The sequence below is a fragment of the Microtus oregoni genome, unplaced genomic scaffold (assembly GCF_018167655.1).
Source record: "Microtus oregoni isolate MIOR12 unplaced genomic scaffold, Mior012 000023F_ref0000262, whole genome shotgun sequence".
NCBI lineage: Eukaryota > Metazoa > Chordata > Mammalia > Rodentia > Cricetidae > Microtus > Microtus oregoni.
In genome coordinates, this window is record NW_024543082.1 from 29,428,176 (window position 1) to 29,450,242 (window position 22,067).

General features: G+C 47.8%; 1 protein-coding gene across 1 annotated transcript in view; it reads left to right on the top strand.

Annotated features, from left to right (window-relative positions):
* Prdm15 (PR/SET domain 15) overlaps nucleotides 1-22,067 on the top strand; it is a 71,385-nt gene that overhangs the window by 33,481 nt on the left and 15,837 nt on the right. The window contains exons 8-20 of the mRNA XM_041673384.1: nucleotides 1,123-1,252; nucleotides 2,408-2,589; nucleotides 2,799-2,893; nucleotides 3,211-3,298; nucleotides 7,744-7,911; nucleotides 9,096-9,190; nucleotides 12,959-13,090; nucleotides 13,818-13,952; nucleotides 14,412-14,575; nucleotides 15,342-15,421; nucleotides 15,730-15,849; nucleotides 17,936-18,067; nucleotides 21,845-21,928. Of these exons, the coding sequence (XP_041529318.1) occupies nucleotides 1,123-1,252; nucleotides 2,408-2,589; nucleotides 2,799-2,893; nucleotides 3,211-3,298; nucleotides 7,744-7,911; nucleotides 9,096-9,190; nucleotides 12,959-13,090; nucleotides 13,818-13,952; nucleotides 14,412-14,575; nucleotides 15,342-15,421; nucleotides 15,730-15,849; nucleotides 17,936-18,067; nucleotides 21,845-21,928 (1,605 nt within the window). The remainder of the gene's footprint in view (nucleotides 1-1,122; nucleotides 1,253-2,407; nucleotides 2,590-2,798; nucleotides 2,894-3,210; nucleotides 3,299-7,743; nucleotides 7,912-9,095; nucleotides 9,191-12,958; nucleotides 13,091-13,817; nucleotides 13,953-14,411; nucleotides 14,576-15,341; nucleotides 15,422-15,729; nucleotides 15,850-17,935; nucleotides 18,068-21,844; nucleotides 21,929-22,067) is intronic.

Consider the following 22,067-nt stretch of genomic DNA (forward strand, 5'->3'; position numbering starts at 1 on the left):
TGTCCCAGCTGCCCGCTTCTCTGCTGCTAGGTCCACCTCACATTCAGGATAAGGTGTAGTGCTCAGATGTCTCTCCCTTCTGCCTGTGTTACTGGCACTGGATGCTCTTGTCATTGTGGAAATGAAAAGCAAGCTTGAAATGAAAGGGAATAGAAGAGCAGTTTCTGTGGAGCATTCCCCACTGTTCCTGTTTCCTACTCTCTGGCCAGTGCCTGTTCTCTAAGCCATGTGGGAAATACTTGCACATGAGCAGGAGTGGTTTGAGCTCCCTCTGGGACTTCCCTGCATCTGCAGACAGAAAGGGACAGGAGGAACTACTTCCTGGCTATCACAATTGATGATAGTAGGAGAAATAATAGAAACCTGTGGCTCCAGTTATCACAGAGAGGCTCCTGCCAGCAACTGATGGGAGCAGATGCAGAGACCCGCAAGCTAAACATTATAGTGGGTGGAGAGAGAGCCCAGATTGGAGAACTCCATTGGGTCCCTCCCCTTGGTACTAGGGGAACCCCGAAGAAGAGGAGGAGGAAGAACTGTAGGAGCCAGAGGGGTCAAGGATACCAGGAAAACACAGCCCATAGAATCATGGCTAGAATTATAGCTCTTGGGAGATAGAAGGATTAAGTATCTTACATAGTAAATTCAAGGGCAGTCATGGCTACATGAGACCCTATTTCAAACAACAACAAAACTCACAATGGCTGAAATTTTCTTCTGTATGATCTTCCTGTGTGTGAATTTTTATCCCATTTCCGGCATGGCCCTGAACGGAATGTTTACTCACCTTTGAATGTCCTCAAGATGACTTGTCGTACTTGTAAATCTCTGCCAGAGCTTATTTAGTAAGCTTCACGGTCTGGCTGCATACCCATCTGCTGTATGTCAGTAGTGTCCCGGGCAGGGGCAGGAGACGCTTGGGCTTTGCAGGTGTGGCCTGTAGGTTTGGCTTCCATTAAAAACATACTTTCTTTGTATATAGATAAACACTTAAGTTCTGAGATGCTCTGCTTTTATCCCTGTTGCACCCACACTCAGGATGTGCGGCCAGGGGCAGTGCTTCTCCTGGATTTGTCACAATCTGTCCCTACGCTGGTGGTGACCCTTTTGTCATACCTTTCACAGAGCATGTGGCAGAGATCATTACCGAAATACCCCCAGATGAGCCTGTGAGTGCAACGCCAGACGAACGGATAATGGAGTTAGTCTTGGGGAAACTGGCCACCCCCACAAATGAAGTCAGCTCGGTGCCAAAGTAAGTCCTGCTTGTGTGCAGCTGGTGCTTGGGGACGGAGCACAGGGAACAACTAATTGGTACTGCAGGGAGAGCGCCTCCCACCTCTAATCCCCACAGATGCTGCGCTTCATCTTTTCAGGCCAGCAGTGTGTGTTCTGGAGCCCGAGGGTTTCATAGTCCATTCACTGTGAAAGCTTTTGTCTTAAAACACACATGACAGACAATTTACCGTCACAACTCTTTTTAAGGGCACGGTACAGAGACATCCCCCAAGCCTTTATCTACCCAAACTGGAACTGCCCCCAGTGCCCACCATTCTGCCTGCATTCATTCCTACTCTGTGTCCCCCATGCCAGTAGGGCACACAGTGCTTGCCTTCTGTGAATGGCATATTTTATTCAGCACATGCCCCTCTGTGTCAGTGCGTATCCAGATCTCCTCTGTCAGGCTGACTGATGCTACACTGATGCATGCACCTGCTTTGTCTGCTCCCCCACGGGGGCTCCTGGCGGCTTTGCCCCAGCAGTGTGAGCGGTGCTCCTATGGTTCAGCAGTGGCTTGTGTTTGAATTTTAGTCAGTTTCACACCTTGCTCTACTTTCTTTTTTTGTGAGCAAGGGAAAGAAATGTTTATGCCGCAGTTATGATTCCCTGGTGAGTTTTTACCCTGAAGTTGACTCAGCTGTTTTCTATGCCCTTTGGAGTTGGCACAATTCACCTGATGAACCTGTGAAAATGTGGACATGTTTATTATTTCTTTTCTTTGTTACTGCCCAGAGGATTTCAAGCACTTGACAGAAAAAGCACACTTTTTTCTGTGGGACGAAGAAATGGTTAGAAATCAGGTTCAGAGTCAGCGTAAAACAGAGTAGAGTTGAGACCAAGTGAGGGCGAGAGCCACAGTCAGGGCTGCCTTGTTTGGGACAAATGGAGCTCAGGCTTCCTGGCTGAAGCAGATGAGCTGCACAGCTGTTAGATGGCACTGAAGCCACCATTCATGTGCTCAGAGTGTCTGTGCTACCCGGGAGCGGGTGACGTCAGGTTCTGCCTTCCTTCTCCTTTTCCTCATGGACCAAGTGTAGCTGGGAAATGGCCAAGGACCTTCCCAGGTGACTGTGATCAGAAACTTTCACTCTGAGAACCCATCTTGACCCTCTGTCTGTCTCCTGGACAGGTTCACACATCATCCAAGCAGCGCCATTGCCCTCAAGAGGGGCTTGGTTCTGTCCAGCAGACACGGCATCAGGCGGAAGCTCGTACGGCAGCTGGGTGAGCATAAACGAATCCATCAGTGTGGCACCTGCAGCAAGGTCTTCCAGAACAGCAGCAACCTGAGCCGGCACGTGCGTTCGCACGGTGAGTGCGTGCACGGTGAGTGCCTGCCCAGCCCACGGGGCAGGGCCAGGAGAGAGCATGGAGCTGCCGCAAGGGGTAGCCCTGTGGCTGCCGGTGCTCTTCAGCATTGGGGGCACCCAGCCCAGGCCGAGGGCTTATGTTTCAAAGATGGGTGCAGCTTTCTGAGAGGCCAAAGCAGTGAATCTGCCTTCTGCTGGCTGATTCCTTAGGTGACAAGCTGTTTAAATGTGAGGAATGTTCGAAGCTGTTCAGCCGTAAGGAAAGTCTAAAGCAACATGTCTCCTACAAGCACAGCCGGAATGAGGTAAGTGGGCACCTAGACAGCTGGCTGAACAGCTGTTTCCTAGAGGAGGCGCCATGGGGGACGTCCTGTCGTGCCCCCCAACGTATTCTGAGCCCAGCTTAGGCCAGTGCTTACAGAAGCAATTGGGAGAACACAGGTGACTGGCATTTGGGGTTATCTTTCTCAGGCAGTTGGACAGCAGGATTTTTTCTACTAGAACAGGGGAGGAAAACTGTGGTGCAGCTACCTCTAGAAGTTACTAGAACAGCACACACCAGGAGGGCCTCTATGATGAACTCATGCAGTCTTCCTTACTGACAGTGTGCCCCTTTGAGCAGGTGGATGGTGAGTACCGCTATCGCTGTGGCAGCTGTGGGAAGACCTTCCGCATGGAGAGTGCCTTGGAATTCCACAACTGTAGGACAGGTGAGTCCCCACCCCCAGCCACCTGCCCTGCATGTTGGGTGGAAGGGTCCCATTGAACAGACAGCTGCCTTGGCTGGCATCTCCCTGATCCTCTTGCCTCCAGGACTGTGAAGAATAAAATTGTTCAGCCGTTAGAGAAGACTTGAGCAACTTTCCGTTAGTCAGGAAGGGATGGGTTGTCTCATGTCCGTTATACATTCTCAGACCCTGCCTGAGGTCACCTTGATGTGGGACCTTCATCCTTGCTGACAGGGTGAGCAGCTGTGTTGGGTTTGTTCTAGAAGCGTGTGAGAGAAAAATGCAGCAGCATGGCTTAAGATGGGAAAGCCTTTCCTCCCACATCAGCATCCTGCAAGTGTGTCCCCTGTGGGCACCCAGACAGGTTATTACATCCTGAGCCTGCCTCCATCTGCCGCTCTCCAAAAGGAAAGTGGAAGCCATCTTTGTACGAGGCCGGAAACTGCTGTGTTTTGAGCTGTCCCTGTTGGCGAGACAGCTGTGGTTGTAGAGCCCAGGGTGCTCTCAGACACTGTCTCTTGTGCAGTTTATAGTTGGCAAGTGTGAGTGAGCAAGCAGCAAGTTGGCCAAGGGGTGGAAGCTCCCTGAGGCCTGGATGCCCTGTGCTCCAGAGAGGCAGTTCTAGGTCCACTAGTTCCCATGCAGCCAAATCACCAGAGGAGGGTGGAGGGAAGATCACCAGTGCCTTCGTGTTCTCCCTCTTACTAGGACTTAATTAATCAAGCAGTAGAGACCTACAAAGTCAGCCTGTGACACTCTCCACTCCTGCGGTTGTGTGTCTGTCCATGCTTTTGCTCACTTGTGGATATCAGAGTCTCTATCAAAATTGGTTCCATGTCTGGCTGGTTTCTTCTGTCTTCAGCGTGATGCCTTGCTTACTAGGACAAGGCTGTTGTGAAGGGCAGGCCAGGCAGGTTTCTGGAGGACACTTGTCAGTGACATGTACCACCTAGCCAGTTCCTAAGCAGCATCGGTAGTGTGCCTATGAGAATCTGGGCATACTCCTAGCTGTTTCCACTGGGTGCAGCCTCGGGCATACTCTTTGTTAACTGGGATTAGCGCCACCTTCCCATTGTTCCTCAAGGAGATGCAGAGTGGGCCGAGAGTTAGACCAGCTTGATATTAGGTTGCATTAGAAACCGAAAAGCACTTGTTACATCTAAGTTAATGATTCTTTTTTCTAAACGAGTAGAACAGAAAATGAAGAAGCACTTGCTGTGTATTGGTTAGAACTGTCACATCAGACACTTGTCTCTGCTAGGTACTGTGGCACTGATGAACCGCAAGCAGCTTCTCTCCTGAGACTGATTTCAGGGCTGAGAGACCCCATGGCGGCCTATTTACACATGCTCATGTCTTTTGTGGTATGAAGTTAGTAGAACATTCATCCTCGAAGGATTTATACAGCCAGGGCTGGGTGCTTCAAGTGTGCAGTGGGCAGACATTTCTCCAGCCCACTCTGTCAAGCCTGTTTCTGTGCCTCCAGTGCATTGCTGTCACTCTCATTCACATGTTTGCTGTGCTACCATTGAACCTAAAGAGGCTCCCAGCAGTGGCTCCCTCACAGTTCACTCTTGTCCTCTCAGTACATGAGCCCGTTGTTTTCTTTAACAAAATCGCAATTGTTCAATTTTACCAGTAAAGACTCCTGAGACAAGTTTTCCTGGGGTGAAAACTTGCTAGCTCAGAGAGAAAGAGAAAACCCTCCCTGACCCTCTCCACCGACATCCCAGAAGCTCTGTTTCTACTCCATCTCCAACCAACCTTCTTAAACTGAATGTCCCTCCCTTTTACTTCCTATGGGTCTCTATCTGTCCTCCCGATTCCCTCTTACTCTCTCTGTTTTGTTTTGGTTTTTTTTTTCTTAATAATCTTGACTTCCTGTCAGCTGGTTGCTCCACCACTTGACCTTTAATTAACTTTAAGCTCTTGGACTAAAGGTCTGTGCTAGGGCTGAGCAACACCACAACTAGAAACAGGTTTTTCCAGTAAATAATGCAATCTCAGGGTTCACAGTGTGGTCAAATATTCTGCAACATTAGTCCCTCGTCCTTTACCAGATTCCAAAGCACTACCTTCAGGCCTTTGGTGTCACTACATACCTCCATAGTGACTGGATTACTGGGGGGAAGAGGGGAAGTCATTCGGAGACTAGATGTCTGGGTTCTTGCACCTCAGAATGTTATTGAGGTATATGTGATGGATCATGATGGATCATCTTAGTTGACAGTGTAGATCAGCACAGAAAACAGTTGGAAGTAGGGTGTGGAGGGACTTATAGGGACAGCATGAGAGCCCAAGCCAGCAGTGCTGCTTTCCATGGTTACACATGTTGTTCAGAACCTATAAGAAAAAAGGCTCACCTGTGATGTTCAGAGACTCACTTGTACTGTGAGCACCTTCCTGGAAGGGAGGCCCATCTCATCTGTGCTGCAGACCTAACTACTCTGTAATTCAGCCAAACAAATGAGAAAGAGGGTTGGATCTTAAGAATAACATTTCACCTTGGGAAATTGAGTTGTATAGTAGGATTGCCAGAAGCAGGTCCAGGTCTCCTGAGACTTACATAGGACTTCTGATCCATGTCTTTACAAGAAGAACCAGTGTGCTGTGGAGGAAGCTATAGCTAGGAGACTGCTTCCTGGGCTGTGCTGCCCTGTCCCCACTAAGGCCTTGATTCCTTCTCTCACCTCTCCCTGCTCAGAGGCCAGCATATGGCCCTGCCCTGTATCTTTCTTACCCTGGTAGGAAGAGATAAAGATGGCTGATTTTCTTCAGATTTAGGTGGGGTGACCTCCAGCTAGCTACACATGGAATCTCCTGAGTGGAGCTGGAGACTTCCTGCAGCTGTAGAGACTCAGTTCAGTAATCCTACCAGTGGGCCTCAGCTTCAAGGGGCGTTGGCTTCTCTCGGCCAAATCTTGGTTATCACAACTGACTGGAGGTCAAGGGTAGACTCTAGGAGAATGTATGGAGTCCTGGGTTATAACCCCCCTGGGTCTAGGCAGCTCCTAAACAGAGTGACTTGCTCAGATGTCAACAACAAATGCTTGATAAGTGAGGTCCCAAGGTATCTGTAGGGACTTCTTTCCATAAACAGGTGGATGTGTGGTGGGCAGTGGCTATGGAGACTAAGGGCTTTATAGGAAAACATTTGCTGGGTCTAGTGGCATTGTTGTAAATAGGGGCGGCGGGGCTGCGTCCCCAACACCCCAGCTGCCTGCTCGGCTAGCTTATGCCCCAAAATAATTACACGGACACTGTATTCTTTTAAACACTGCTTGGCCCATTCTCTTCTAGGCTAATTCTCACATATTAATTTAGCCCATTTCTAATATTCTATGTAGCACAGCTAGGTGCGCTTACCGGGAAGATTCTAGCCTAAGTCCATCCTGGGTCGGAGCTTCATCGCGTGCATCTTCCCTGGAACGGGGAGCATGGCATCCCTCTCAGGCGTCTGCTCCTGAGAGGAGAGCTGTCGAGTCTCAGCTCACTTCCTCTTCCTCCCAGCGTTCTGTTCTGTTTACTCCTCCCACCTATCTTCTAACCAATAAAATGGGCCAAGGCAGTTCCTTTATTAGCCAATGACCTTCCTCCATCATGGCTTTCTGAGAGAAGTAATGTCACATTTGTCATCTGCTATCATACACGTCTACATTCATGATTCAGGAAAGAGCACGTGATTTTAAAAGGCAAGGTACTCGGTGGTGTGGAGCAGGGGCTGCGGACACCACGCAGAGGGGATGGGGCAGATGGTAGAGTAGACTTTCAGAGGCAAGAACTGCAACTTGCCTGGTGCCTTCCAGAGGTACTTGAAGTGGGGCTAGGATGCAGGGATGCTGACTTATTGCAATATGAGCGTGTGTGTGTGTTGTGTGTGTGTACGCGCGCGCGCGTGTGTGTGCATGCTGTGTGTTGAATAGGGTGGAAATGGGTGTGAATGCAGTGTGTGTACATGTGTATGCATACATATGCATGTATATTTGTGGGGTATGTGTTGAATGAATGGCGAGCATATGCTTGTGTTGTTGAGTGAGGCCTAGGCCCAAGACAGTTCTTCTGGAATAGAGAAGCTGGGAGTGTTGCTGTAGAGGATGCTATCGGAGGTAACTGGGCAGAGAAGAGGGGGCAGCAGTGACACTGTGCTGGAGGAGCAGGTGAGCAAGCTGAGGACACCAGGAGGAAGCTTGTAGTGTGTACAGATAGAGAGGAGCCTGGAGAGCTGCCCGGGCCGTTTTACCCAGTGAGGAACTGGCACACCAGTGTACATTTATGTCTAGCTGAGCACACAGCAAATGAGCTCTGGGCCACGGTGCCCTGCTGGTCTCCTGCCTTGACTCCACTTTTTACTCTGCTGAGGCACACATGCTGGAGCCTGGTCAGGGGTGATTTACCGCACATTGTGTATTTGTTTACTCTCTGGACAGATGACAAGACGTTCCAATGTGAGATGTGTTTCAGATTCTTCTCCACCAACAGCAACCTCTCCAAGCACAAGAAGAAACATGGGGACAAGAAGTTTGCCTGTGAGGTCTGCAGTAAGATGTTCTACCGCAAGGATGTCATGCTGGACCACCAGAGGCGACACCTGGATGGTGAGCCTGAGATGCCTTCCTTCTGACCTGGTGACGTTCTTCCCAATCCTGGGGGTTCTGGGGTGCTGTTAACAGTGCCACGAGCAGCAGGAAGTGGTAGGAACAGTGGGGAACAAAATAGCACAGCTAGACTGCTCTTGAGTGCTGACTGTTAGGAAGTTATTTGAAGTATTTCTTTAGAGAACTTTTGAATCCTGTGAAGAATGATTTTAGTGTGATGGAGTGTAAGAAAGGCAATGTGTTGTCATGTATGCCACAGGCTCAGTCATGTAAACAGTGGAGTGTGCTGGTGTGTACTGTGGGTGGGGGCCATCCGTCTACACAGTCTGTGAGGTCAGCTCTCTCCACACACGTGAGGCAGCAGCCAGGGCAGAATGAGAAGTGGAACAGAGGTTAAAATCAGCATTCTGACTGAGGCTGTCCTTGTTTTCCCTGCTAAGAGTCAGTAGCACTCACTGATGCAAACACTCTTTGGTAGTGTTTGAAAACACCATTTACAGAACGAATTCAGGCTGTGTGTAAAGCTTAACGGCTAGATACATGCACATGAGTTTGTGGAAACAAGACCCGTCACATCTCTTCTAAGTTCCTGCACTTTGCTTCCCCCTGCCCTTTGGTTCGTAAAGACCTACAACATGGTCCCATGAGAGTCATAGGAGGGTACTCTGGGCCCCACCTAGCCTCTGAGAACCATGGACAAATCACTACACCTTAGTTCTCCTGCTTGTATAGTGGTGGTGGTAACTGTTTCTTTTGAAGTCAGTGTCATAGTTGGACCTGAACTTGCCATGAGGTTCCTTCAGGCCCATCACAGCAGTTGCTCAGAACCAAGGATGCTCACAGCTCTGCTCAAAGCCACTGCTTTCTGTGATGCACCTACCTGGACTAGGTGTACCTTTCACACTTGTTGTTTATTTATTTGTTTGTTGTTGGGGAGTTTTTTGACTTTAGTTTTTGGTTTTTCAAGATAGGGTTTCTCTGTGTAATAGCTCTGACTATCCTCAGGATTAGATCACCACCACCTGGCCAAATGAGCCTTGCTATGTTGCATATAAGCTCAAACAATCCACCACCAGCTTCCTGCATGTCTAGTACCACAGTACTTTCAGCATAGTTCCCAAGCAGGTCTAGGATCTGACCCGTACCGTGTGACCTCACACTTCCTGTTTGATCTGGGATTTCAGGTGTGCGGCGAGTGAAGAGAGAAGACCTGGAAGCCAGCGGGGAAAGCCTGGTTCGTTATAAAAAAGAGCCTTCTGGATGCCCAGTGTGTGGCAAGGTAATGTTCCGCAGTTACTGTTGGTGTTGCATGGCAGATACCCACTCTCTAAGCTCGAGCTCAGAGCTACAGACAGGGAGCTTGTATGTCCAGCCTACAGCCCACAGTCCCCTTGCACTCCCAGATAGCTGTAAATGCAGCCCAGTACAAAATAGACATTTAAGGCATAATACATGTCCTAGTTAGGGTTCTGTTGTTGTGGTAAACTGTGACCAAAAGCAACTGAAGTGGAAAGAGCTGCTAAGAGTCCATCATGAAGGGAGATCAGGGCAGGAACTCAGTCAGGAACTGGAGCAGAAACCGAGGCAGAGGCCATGAATGAGTGTTGCTTGCTGGCTTGCTCTCCATGTCTTTCCCAGCTTGATTTCTTGTAGCACCCAGGACCACCAACCATCAGTAATTATGAAGAAAATGCCCCACAGACTTACTTACAAGTCAGTCTAATGGAGGTGTTTCTCAACTGATGCTCCCTCCTCAGAGTTGGCTCTGACTTATGTCAAATTGACCAGAAAACTAGCCAGCACAAAAAGATTTGTTTTTTGGCTTTCATTTCTTCTGTACAGTTCTTAAGTGTCAACTTTGTAGACAATAACCATGTTTCTGTGTCAGAAGGTTAGATACACCTTCTAGGGCAACCGTGTTAAGGTACATAAGACAGGTTATGTACCATCTGTCTTTAACTAAGTGTCCCTCAGGGTGCACATTTGGGATGGGTTTCCAATAAATCTGTGGAGAGTTTTTTGTTTTTGTTTTTTGGCCCTTCCACTCTGTGGGACATGCTGTCCTCTTGAGTGTCTAGACCTTGTTTTCATATCCATATTGAAGAGGCAAGATGCCCTGGGACTTTATGCTGCCCGCTCTGGCCACCCCTGCTCAGTGTCCAGGTAGTATTTTCTAAGTTAGGGGTAGCCCATCCCATGATGGCCAAGGTTAGTTTGTAGATGCTAAATATTTTTGCCCGGACAGCCTGTGCTGTTGTGCAGGTGCCTTGATATGATCTACCCTGGCCTTGGCCGTGTCTCTAGTGTAGGCATCTAAGACTCCCAGCCCTGTCCTGACTGCCACATACACATTGCCCCATTCTTCACACATGAACACCTGTTCCTAACTGGAAATGCCATTGCTGGTTCATCAGACTCAACTCTGACAACTCAGGTAACAGGAGGTACAAGCTATATCCCCAGAGGACTAGAATCGTATCCCTTACTGCATAGAGCACACACTGGGGATACAGGTTCTTGAGAGGCTCCTGTGCATGTGGCCCAAGCAGCCTCTGGTGTTGCTGAGCCTGGCACAGCTGCACAGGGAGCTACTGGCATAGAGTAGCATTGGCTCCTGGGTACCACCACACTGGGAACCCAGCCCCACGTGGCTGGCCACTCCTGACTGAACATGTGGCAGCACTGCCAGATCCAAAGATGCCTTCAAGAGGAAATGAAAAGCTCTGCTTTCATGGTATTTCCTGGTTTCTTTGAACCCACAGAGCCAGCCAAAGCCTGTGGATCAGTGAAGCCATGTGCGGCCATTGACCTTAAATTGTAGGTTTGGAGGCAAGATGGTGCAGGGACAGGGAGGTGCAGCCCATGGGAATAGACAAATAGTCCCAGGGCACCTCATCTGCAGAAAGTCCTGCCTTTGGATGCTCCATGATCAGTGGGGCTTCTGGGACACTGGTGATTGTTGCTTATCTGCCTTGTAGACCCCATGTTCCTAGCCCCAGCTCAGGGTTGACTGTTAAATGGTTCTTGGAAGACTAGTGTGGATGCTTGAGTGAATCCACATCCATCCCTCCAGGCTGGAGACAGAAAGCAGCATGAAACAGTGCTCAAACTGGATTGGGTGTCTTCTTTGGTATTCACTTTGAGAAAAACTGCAGGTGTATCTGCATGGCTTCCCAGTAGGCTCTGTGCCAATGAGCTGTTTAACTCAGCGTAAGGACTGCTGTACTCTCATTGCAGCAGAGATTGGAAACAGTGTCCTGTATTGTGGTGTGAGTGGGTGTCCAAATCACTATAAGTTTAGCCAGGTAGTGGTGGTGCATGCCTTTAATCCCAGTACTTGGAAGGCAGAGACAGGTGGATCTCTATGAGTTTGAGGCCATCCTGGTCTACAGATCAAGATCCACAACAGCCACTGCAGTTACAAAGAGAAACTTTGTCTCAAAAATTAAAGAAGGAGCCAGGCACATGCCTTTAATCCCAGCAGTCGCCTTTAATCCCAGCACTCAGGAGGCAGAGGCAGGTGGATCTCTGGGAGTTCAAGGCCAGCCTGGTCTACAAGAGCTAGTTCCGGGATGGGCACCAAAGCTACAGAGAAACCCTGTCTCGAAAAACAAAAAACAAAACAAAACAAAAAAATTAAAGAAGAAGGCTGGGCAGTGGTGGTTTAGCCTTTAATCCCAGCACATGGGAGGCAGAGTCAGCTGGATTTCTATGAGTTTGAGCCAGTCAGGTTTACAAAAACTAGTTCTAGGACAGGCTCCAAAGCTACAGAGAAACCCTGTTTTGAAAAACCAAAAAAGAAAAAAATTAAAGAAGAAAGAGAAAGAAGGAAGGAAGGAAGGAAGGAAAGAGAGAGAGAGAAAGAAGAAAGGGAAGGGAGGAAGGAAGGGGAGGGAGGGAGGGAAGGAAAGCAAAACTGCACTTTTGCTTTCCGGCCATCCAGACCCTGAAGCACGATTAATAAAAACTCAGGGTCATAAATTGGGGTTCAACCTGAAGATTCGAAAAGCAAAACAGCCCCACTGGCTCTCACCTCGACCTCCAGGAGTCTCAGAATGAGACTGCGAGTCTGAGAGTTGTTTCTTCCCATTTTATAATCCTGTCTAGGGCTGGGATTAAAGGTGTGTGTCATTACAGCTACTGAGATCAAAGGTGTGTGTTACCATAATCTGGTCTGTAAGGCTAACGAGTGGGACTGTTTTACTCTCAGATCTTCAGGCAGTCTTTATTTATTAAAATACAGTTGAAATGCCACTACAAGACCCAAATAATCACAGAAAATTACAACACTGTTTGGCCAAAGGCTCAGGCATATTCCTAGCTAACTCTTACCTTGAGGCTTTTGGTTTGTTACCTCACATCTTGCTTCTTGGGTGGCTACATGGCAACACCTGGCATCTCCCAGACTCTGCTTTTTTTCTTTCTGAATCTCTGCTTGGATTTCCTGCCTGGCTATTGGCCAAATCAGCTTCTTTATTAACCAATGGTTGTAGGCAGAGACCTCTCGTTTGTTCCCGGCTGCCTAAACCCAAAATAATCACATAGAAACTATATTAATTAAAACACTGCTTGGCCTATTAGCTTAGGCTTCTTATTACCTAACTCTTACATATTTAATTAACCCATTCCTATTATTTTTATGTTTTACCACGAGGCTCATGGTTTACTGTTAAGGTTCCGGTCATCTGTCTCCATCGGCAGCTACATGGTGTCTCCCTGATTCTGCCTTCCTTCTCCCAGCATTCAGTTTAGTTTTTCCGCCTAACTCTATTCTGCTGTGCCACAGGCCAAGGTGCTTCTTAATTAACTAAGGATAATAAAACATATTCATAGCATACAGAGGGGAATCCCACATCAAATGGTAATAAAGCATATTCACAGCATATAGGGAGATATCCACACCAAGGAAGGGAGGAGGAAGGCAAGCACCATAAGTCTAGAAGAACAACTGCTAGATATTTAGGCCTGGTGGTAGCTTGTCCTGTAGGCCACAGGATTTGGCTCCCTGTATGCCCTAGCCCTCACTGCACTGGCTCCCTGTCCCCAGGTGTTCTCTTGCCGGAGCAACATGAACAAACACCTGCTGACCCATGGTGACAAGAAGTACACCTGCGAGATCTGCGGGCGCAAGTTCTTCCGAGTGGACGTACTCAGGGACCACATCCACGTCCACTTCAAGGTGCAGGCCCCACGTGGGTGACAGTGACCTGGCCCATCCATTGTCTGTGTAGATGAGGCACTCCACTCACCAACAGTAGACTAGATTTCACAGTTCTGGTGCTAGAAGGTTCCATGTCTGTTGAGGGCTTCCTCATTCATACATCTCCTTGCTGTGTGCTCACATGGGGGAAAGATGAGGAAGTTTCTGGGGTCTGTCTTTTAAAGACTCTAGTCCTACTCATGGCACCCCACTATCGGACCTTGTCATCCCCCAGAGGCCCTCCTTCCTCACGCTGTCACCTTAGGTGAAGTTCTAACACATGGGCACTGGCATTCAGATTGCTGCCATGTCCTTCCATAGCTGCCAGCATGGTCGTTGGCAGGCTTTTCATACAGATTCCCACTGACACGCCTGCTGCAGGGCCCAAACAGAATCTCCCTGTGTAAGGAGGGTGACGTTCTGCTGTCTCCCTGCCTTTAGGGAAAGAAGAGCTGTGCAGGAGTCCCCGGTAGAGAAAACTGGGTATGAGGGCAGGTGGGAGAAGCACCTGTCTGAGTCAGAGGCCCAGAGCAGTGCTGCAGCAGCGGGTGTCCTCCAGGACTCCGCCTGAGCATAGGTGGGATTGTCTATACCACAGGATGGCCAAACCCAGCGCCATCCAAAGGGACATAGGTATAGCTCGCTAGGCAGACAAATGATTCCCCAATATGCTGCAGTAAAGGCGGGGTTTATGACTGTCCTGCAGGACATCGCACTGATGGACGACCACCAGCGGGAGGAGTTCATTGGCAAGATTGGGATCTCCTCAGAGGAGAACGATGACAACTCTGACGAGAGTGCAGACTCCGAGCCGCACAAGTACAGCTGCAAGAGGTGCCAGGTACTCAGCACCGCCTGCAAGCACGGCCGCGGGTGGGATTGGTGACCATGGGGCTGAGAGGATCTTACAGCACAGTGTTGCCAATCTCCTTCACTAAGGAAGCTTGTCCCATATCACGTGGGCTTAGGAATGGTAACTGTGGGAGTCACCCATCAGAACCCACTCATGACTTGGTGTGCACATAAGCAGGACAGCTGATGGTGTTGGGGCCTGTGTCCTGGAAACTGGCCTAAGACTGGGGATGCTTGGCCCCAGCCAGCCTGAAGCTGGTCCATACTACACAAGGCAGGGTGCATACTTTCAGGAAAGCAGCTCATGGCCTGAGTTTCCAGCAGCCTCTCCTGTAAGCCACCACTCCCCCATGAATAACTGGCCCTCCCGTGGTGTCTGGTGATAGAAGTGTAGCAGAGATGCCCAGAGATGCAGTGAGTCAGCAGCTTCCACCCTGTGTGCCTATAGCTCACCTTCGGCCGTGGGAAGGAATACCTGAAGCACATCATGGAGGTCCACAAGGAGAAAGGCCATGGCTGCAGCATCTGCCACCGACGCTTTGCGCTCAAGGCCACCTACCATGCCCACATGGTCATCCACCGAGAGAATCTGCCTGACCCCAACGTGCAGAAGTAAGAATCCAGGGTTGTGAGGAAGAGGGGGACTCTACAAAGCCACAGTGCTTTTTTTTAGCAAGTCACAATCACTGGGTCATCTTTGCCAGATATTTGAGGCACCTAGTCTCTAGGCCGCATTTCTCACCGTATTTTTTTTTTCTCTACAGGATTCTAAAGTATGTTGGCCTACTTGACAAGCTAACACAACCTGCTATAGCTAGGTTTTGTTAATGCTGCCCATGTCAAAGGTCAGACCATAACCAGAGCTATGTTGTGAGCAACTAGATGACTGAATTCATCTTCCAGAGCTGTTGTGACCAAATACCTCATACTCCATAGTCCTAGAGCCTGGGATCCCATATCAATTATATCGATCAGGGTTGTCTCCTCCTAAATTCTCCTTGACTAGCCATGGCATCCTCAGTGCCCTCAAAGGCTCAGCCTTCTCTACATATTTAGCTCTTCTCTCATCTTCTTAAGGATTGGGGTCACCACAATGACTTCATTTTACCTTGATCTGCTCTGTGAATGCCTGTCTTCGTATACAGCTGTATTCTGGGCTAAGACTCCAACAACAGTTTTTGAGGGACACAGTTCAACCTATTACAGAAGCTGAGTTACGTAACATCTTCTTGCCTCACCTCCCTTGATAAAGGAGCTCTCACACATGCCCTTCACAGCTGAACAGACCCTCACAGCAGATGAAGCCTTCTCCGTGGATGAGCCCCTCAGATGGTAAACCCCCTAGAGGGGGCTCCTGAAGAGTTGTCTCTACTTTCAGGTACATTCATCCCTGTGAGATCTGTGGGCGGATCTTCAACAGCATCGGGAATTTGGAGCGCCACAAACTCATCCACACAGGTATCATGCTCCTGCTTACATCTTACCACCCACCCAGCAACAGGAATCTGCATCACTCTCCCTGGCTCCATAACAGACAGCCATGCCTTGGCTCCTCACACTGCATCCCTGCTTCTCCACCTTCCCTCCAGGCCTCCCCTGCCACTGCACATCCCTTCCCATACCTATGTCCACCTCAGGTTCTCAGGGCCTTCTCATGCCAAAGACTCCCATGGAACATACTGGAAAAGCAGCCCACGGTATCCCTGTGCTTCTAGCTGAGACCCTTGCTGGCTGGGGCTTTCAAGCACTGCCGTGTTTGTTTGCAGGTGTGAAAAGCCATGCTTGTGAGCAGTGTGGAAAGTCCTTTGCCAGGAAAGATATGCTGAAGGAGCACATGCGTGTGCATGACAACATCCGAGAGTACCTGTGTGCCGAGTGTGGGAAAGGTGAGTGTGTGTCTGGAGCCCCGGGGGGTCTCTCGTAGCCACAGGGTATTCTGGAGCCATGGGCCATCCTGGGCCATCCGAGCATGTTAAGCCAGGCATCCAGCTTGCCTATGATCACTAAAATGTGGACCTGAACCTAGACATAGTCTGTGCCCGTGACAGTGGGTGGCTGCTAGGAATCATGAGTCTTCTTGGCAAATGGGGGCCAAAATCACACCATGTACACAAAATTATCCTTTAAGACTTCTCTATAGCCTACAAAAAAAAGCTGGACGTTTCAAGTTCTGTTATTTGAGACAGGGTCCATGTAGCCCAGGCTGGCCTCCTGCTCAGTGTGTAACGAAGGATGACCTTACATACAACCTCTCTCCCCAAGCTCCTTCCTGCCAGGTTCTGCCTAACTCTGTTTTCTTTCCACATACTATGTAGGTTCTCTTACCCCCCCCAGTCTCACTTAGAACAGAAGTCCTATGAAGCCAAGGGCTCTGTCTAGCATAGCACCTCGTCTCTAATGCCTGGCACTTAAATAGTCAAAGCATAGCAGTTATGAGAGTGAACGAAAGAGACGATGAATAGGTGTTGGAACTGCAAGGGTGAGGTTTGTAACAACTAGGTTCAGTCCTTTGCAAGAAAGACAAGCAGGAGCAGACAGCAATACTGGGTAACACTGTTTTAAGTAGAGCTTAGATGTGATAAGCCAGAGAGGGATCAAGAACAGGCCAGTTACCTAAAGAATACTCTGCTGGGTGGCTAAGCTTTGACTGGATCTCTCATCACCTGTGGTTTTTGTCCCTGGATGGTGTGTGGGGGGAGGGTATACAACATTTTTATTTGGAGGGTTGGGAAGAGAGGGAAATTAAGGTAAAATTGTTCTTCCATAGTCAGAAAAAACTGGCACTTTGCACAGCCAGGGACCAACAGCCGAGAGACTCGGGGTGGAACTTGTGTGCCCTCTGCTGTCTGACTTGATGGGTCCTATGGCCCAGCTGGGCTGTCACTGAGATGGGTGAAGATGGGTAGTGACGGGGTGGGACTGGGGTGGGACTGGGGGAGCTGCTGTCCAGCTGAGGTTAGAGCTCTGAGCCCTCTGAGCTCGCTCAGCATGCCGCCGCTGCTAGTTTGTCCACTGGGGGCTGCGGGAGGGTGGGAGGGTGGCCCAAGGACTGCAGTCTGCCTGCACTGGTGTGTGGGCACTCTGGGTATACTATGCTGCTGCCACTGCCACCCACCCAGCTGGGCCTTGGCTGGTGAGGATGCTTCACCACTTCCCTCATCTTGAGTCCTAAGTCACAGCTTTGGACTATTTCAGTACCTAAGATTGGCAGCAGTAAGTAAAAACTTGTGGTCTGACAAGGTGACGTGGCTAGTAGAGGTGTTTGCACATGGCTGTAATGACCTGAGTGTGATCCCTGCATCCTGCAGTGTGGCAGGAAGTGACTCTGGGGAGTTGTCCTCTGATTGTACATGTTCCTGCACTCACTTTCTCTGTCTCTGTCTCTGTCTCTCTCTCTTTCTCTCTCTCTCTCTCTCTCTCTCTCTCACACACACACACACACACACACAAATATTTTTTTTAAAGAATGGCTCTTTTTGTTTGTTTTTTGTTTTCATTTTTGTTTTTCGAGACAGAGTTTCTTCATGTAACTCTAGCTGTCCTGGAACGGGCTTAGACCAGGATAGCCTCAGACTTACAGAAATCCACCTGCCTCTGCCTCCGTAGTGCTAGGATTAAAGATGTGTGCCATCCCCACCCTGCAAGAATGGCTTTTTTAAAAAAATAAGCATATATCTGGTGTCTTCATCTTAGTTACCATCTTGTCGTTGAGACAGACAAGAAGCCCTAGTCATCCTGTCCATCTCACTGCATCATCTCAGATGCTGTTGTTGACACACCGCCATCTGAATGTCACAGTAAATCTCTAGTGGCCTCCTTCACCCTCTGAGGTGAGGCCCTAGCCTTTTTCCCAAACACATTCTGTGTCTGTGCCCACTGGGTTCAGAAGGGCGCTTCAGGGGAGTGGATGGGACACAAATGCCCGGGCAAGTTCTGGTGAGTCTGGCACTCATGCGGATCTGCCTCCTCTAGGAATGAAGACGAAGCATGCACTGCGCCACCACATGAAGCTGCATAAGGGTATCAAGGAGTACGAGTGCAAAGAGTGCCATCGCAAGTTCGCCCAGAAGGTCAACATGCTGAAGCACTACAAGCGGCACACAGGTGTGTCAAGTCCCCGTTCTGCCAGGTCTGCGAAACCAAACGGCCCCAGTGTGGTGAAGATCGGTGCCAGGCACCTTCTTATGAGTTTGTCTTTGACTGAGTCCCTGGAAATCAGAGCCACTTACAGGGGTACCCTGTGTCTGCAAAGGATCACAAGTCCATCCCACCACCAGTGTGAGATCTTTGTTTTCCATATCTCTCTAGTGTTTTGTTTTTGTTGTTTTGGTTTGTTTTTAGTTTTCGGGACATGATTTCACTGGGTAGCCCTTGTTGTCCTAGAAGTCACTCTATCCAGGCTGGCCTCAAACTCACAGAGATCCACCTGCATCTCAAGTGCTGGGATTAAAGGCAGGAGCGACCACTGCCCAGTATGTTTTTTATTTTTAATAATAGTCATAACTAGGGTGAGATGGCTCCTTATTGGACTGTTGGTTTTCAGGTCCATGGTGGCTGATGATAGAGATCATTTTTCATTTATTTGTGTCTATTTTGATCATTTCTGGTTTTAGCTGTGTTGTTTATTTCTTTTTTTTTTTTTGGCAAACATGAGTAACAATAGTCATTTAATTGACTCAGAAGTACTGTAACTCTAAATTCAAATAAACAGGGCAATTTTGTTTTAGATTTTTTTTTAAAAAAAATATCGGAAGAAACACGTGTGGTACACTAAGGAACTGCCACACCTCCACACTATGTTCAAAGCTGTTGCTGGTTACAAGTGCTAAATGAAAGTGTTAAAAAAATTATTTAGCTTATTTTAATACACCTGCTTGTGCAATATATTTTGAAAAATTAGAAAGCTTATATATTTTATTTTAATTAAGCAATATTGATACTTTTACTTACATGTATTGAAAGGGGGCAATAAACTTGAAAAGGTGTTGAAATTATAAGAAATTATCTCCCTCACATGCTTATAAAGTCATGAATGTCACAAAGTTCTTTTAAAATGTTCAGAAAGTAGATCACTATATACAGAGCGTTAAGTCACTTTGGTTCAACATACATTGTTCGTATTAACCTTCCGTCTCATGACTGACTGACGGGTGTCTCTTTCATTGTATCTCTTGTCTCTTTGCTCTGTGGCTGTTTCCTTTGCTCTGGAGAAGTCTCATGGTTTGATGTGTAGTTTTTTGTTTGTTTGTTTGTTTCCTGGACTTCAAGGATCATCTCAAAGCCATTGCTGTAGTGTGTCTCCTAAGTTTTCTTTTAGTACCAAGGTCTTATCTTTAATCTTTGACCCGTTCTAAGTTGGTTTTTGTAGAGATAAAGGTCAAGTTTGAAACTTCTGAATGTAGACATGCAGTTTTCCTGGCACCTTTGTTGAGATTCAGTTGACTGTACATGCATGTTTTTATTTTAGGATCTGTTCTGTGGATGTGTGAGTTTCTCATGCCAGTACCATTGTGGTTTTGTGCCTGTGACTCTGGTACCTGCAGCTCTGCGTTCTGTTCCGGGTCACTTCTGCTACCCTTCAGGATTGTTTTCCTGGCTCTGTGAAGAAGTCATTGGTGTGCTGCACTGAATCTGTAACTCACTTTGTGTCGACATTTTAACATTCTTAAAGTCCATGCATATGGAACGTCTCTCCACCATTTGGTGTCTTCAGTGGCTTTATGATCTTCGTTGTAGGAACATTTCCCAGCTTTCATTATAGCTATTCGAGGTAATTTTTTTGTAGTTATTGTGACTGGAATACCTTTCGTGATTCTTAAATTAAAATATACTTTAAGCCAGTCAACAGTGGCGCTCACCTTTAATCCCAGCCCTTGGGAGGCAGAGCAGTTGGATCTCTGTGAGTTTGAGGCCAGCCTGGTCTACAGAGTGAGTTCTAGGACATCCAGGGCTACACAGAGAAACCCTGTCTCAAAAAACCAAAAAATGAAATAGGCTTTAAAGACTTCCTTTTAAATAAAAATGACTTGTATTTTGTAATCTGAAGCTGTGGTGTCATCAATCTTCCCAGCGTGTTCCATAGGCTTCAGCAGCCAGTACTCTAACACTGTGCCCCTGGGGCACATGATGGATGACTGTTCGAAATCCCTGCGGCAGCTCCAGGGCCTGGGCTCTATCAGGTGTTTGACCACTTTCAATTTAGTATTACCTGAAGGGATGTTCTTGTGAATTTGAGGGCTGTGTCCTTCCACTAGTCCCAGCATCTTGATTGTATATTTTCCCCAGTATCGATACCTTTTTTTGTACTAATTATTCTGGTAACAGTGTGTAGCTTATGTGGGCACCAGGGATCCCCACCATATTTTTCATATCTTCAGGTGATTTAGAAGTCTTAATTTGGTAAATTTATGGTGAATGCAGTGTGTGCCAATGAGAGATTGCACACCGTTCATATCTTGTTGTATATCTGAAAACTGAACTTCTGAACACAGAATCCCTGTCCTGAACTTGGAAATTCTTGGTTTTAGATGCGCCTGCTAAAAGTCTGACCTGAACTTCCTACTCTCAGGATTTTTTTAACTTTACAAAATGACAGGTTTCATAATGTTTTCCTACATGTAGGCAATGTATATTTTCATGATTTCCTCCCCAACAGATAAATATGATTGGTGTGTGTGTGTGTGTGTTTCCCCCCCTCCTCCTCCAGAGGCTGGTCTTGAGCTTGTTGTGTAGCTAAAGGTGACCTGGAACTCTTGGATCCTCCTGTCTCTGCTGAGTGCTAGATTACAGGTGTACACTGCCACACCTGGTTCATGCAGTACACAGGTCATACCCGGGGCTTTGTGCATGCCAGGTGAGCACTCTGCTCACTCAAACATCCTCATCTTCAGTTCTTTGTGTGTGCATTGCTGTGTGTTGGGTATCTGTGTGTTATGTAATTCTAATTCTTACCAGTTGAGATCTTGGTGGCATCTTCATGCTTCCCCACATGAAGTTAAGCTTTGTACAGATAGGGATGATTTGACTTCCAGTCTTCCTGCACGCTTGTGTTTTGCTTCCCTCTTGCCTGATGGCCATGCTAAACCTTGAGGTGCTATCTCGACTACCAGCATGGGAACTGACACCTTGTCTCCTTTCAGACTCTAGTAGAGACTGCTTTAGTGTCTCCCTTTTGGTACAGTTGCTGGCTCTGGGTTTGCCATGCATAGCCTCATGCTGAGGTATGATCCTTCTACACCTGGTTTGTTAACATTTTACTTTGAAGGGACGTCTGTTTATCAAATGCTTTTTCTGCTCTATTTGAAATGATTGTGAGATTCTGTGTCTGCTGATATTTTGGCCCTTTATTCTATTGATGTACCATATCACATGTGCCAATTTATACAGATTGAACCATCCTTGCTTCCTGGGATGGATTCTGATTTATCTTGTTCATCCTGTGGATAGTGAAAAAGTAATCCCTGGTGTTTGTGTGACCACAGCTGCTCTGCTGTCTCTCCTTGTCCTGACTTTCTCTTGCTGTTTAATCTCTAACTCCATGTCTTAGGAGCTAGCCTTTTGAGGCTAAGAAGGGATTTAGGTGAATAACCCTGCTTTGAGAAACTGTTGCTTTCTCTACCCGTGGGTCTCTTCTCTACATCTGTGTTTTCAGGCCTTCCCAATCTCTTCATTTTTAAAAATATGAAATGTCATATAATGGGCTAAATTTTTGAGGCCACAGTTTTCTAGGTAAATCTGAGAATAAATACAAATTTTGTCAAACTATCTTCTATTTACCATTCCCCTTAGGTGCTACAAATCCTGAAGCATGAGACATCCTCTGTATATACTTAAACTGAAAACCCACTAAGTATGTGACGTTGAACTTGACTTTTCCTGCAGGAATTAAAGACTTCATGTGCGAGTTGTGTGGGAAGACATTCAGCGAGAGGAACACCATGGAGACCCACAAGCTCATCCACACAGGTAACTGCGGCCCAAGGATGGTTCAGGCTGTCCGAGTGTGTAGGGATGAGAGCCCCAGCCCAGTCATAAACACTTGCAGAATAAAACTCCCTGGTTTAATGCAGCCCGTTGGCCTCTAAACCCCACTGTACCTTTCCAG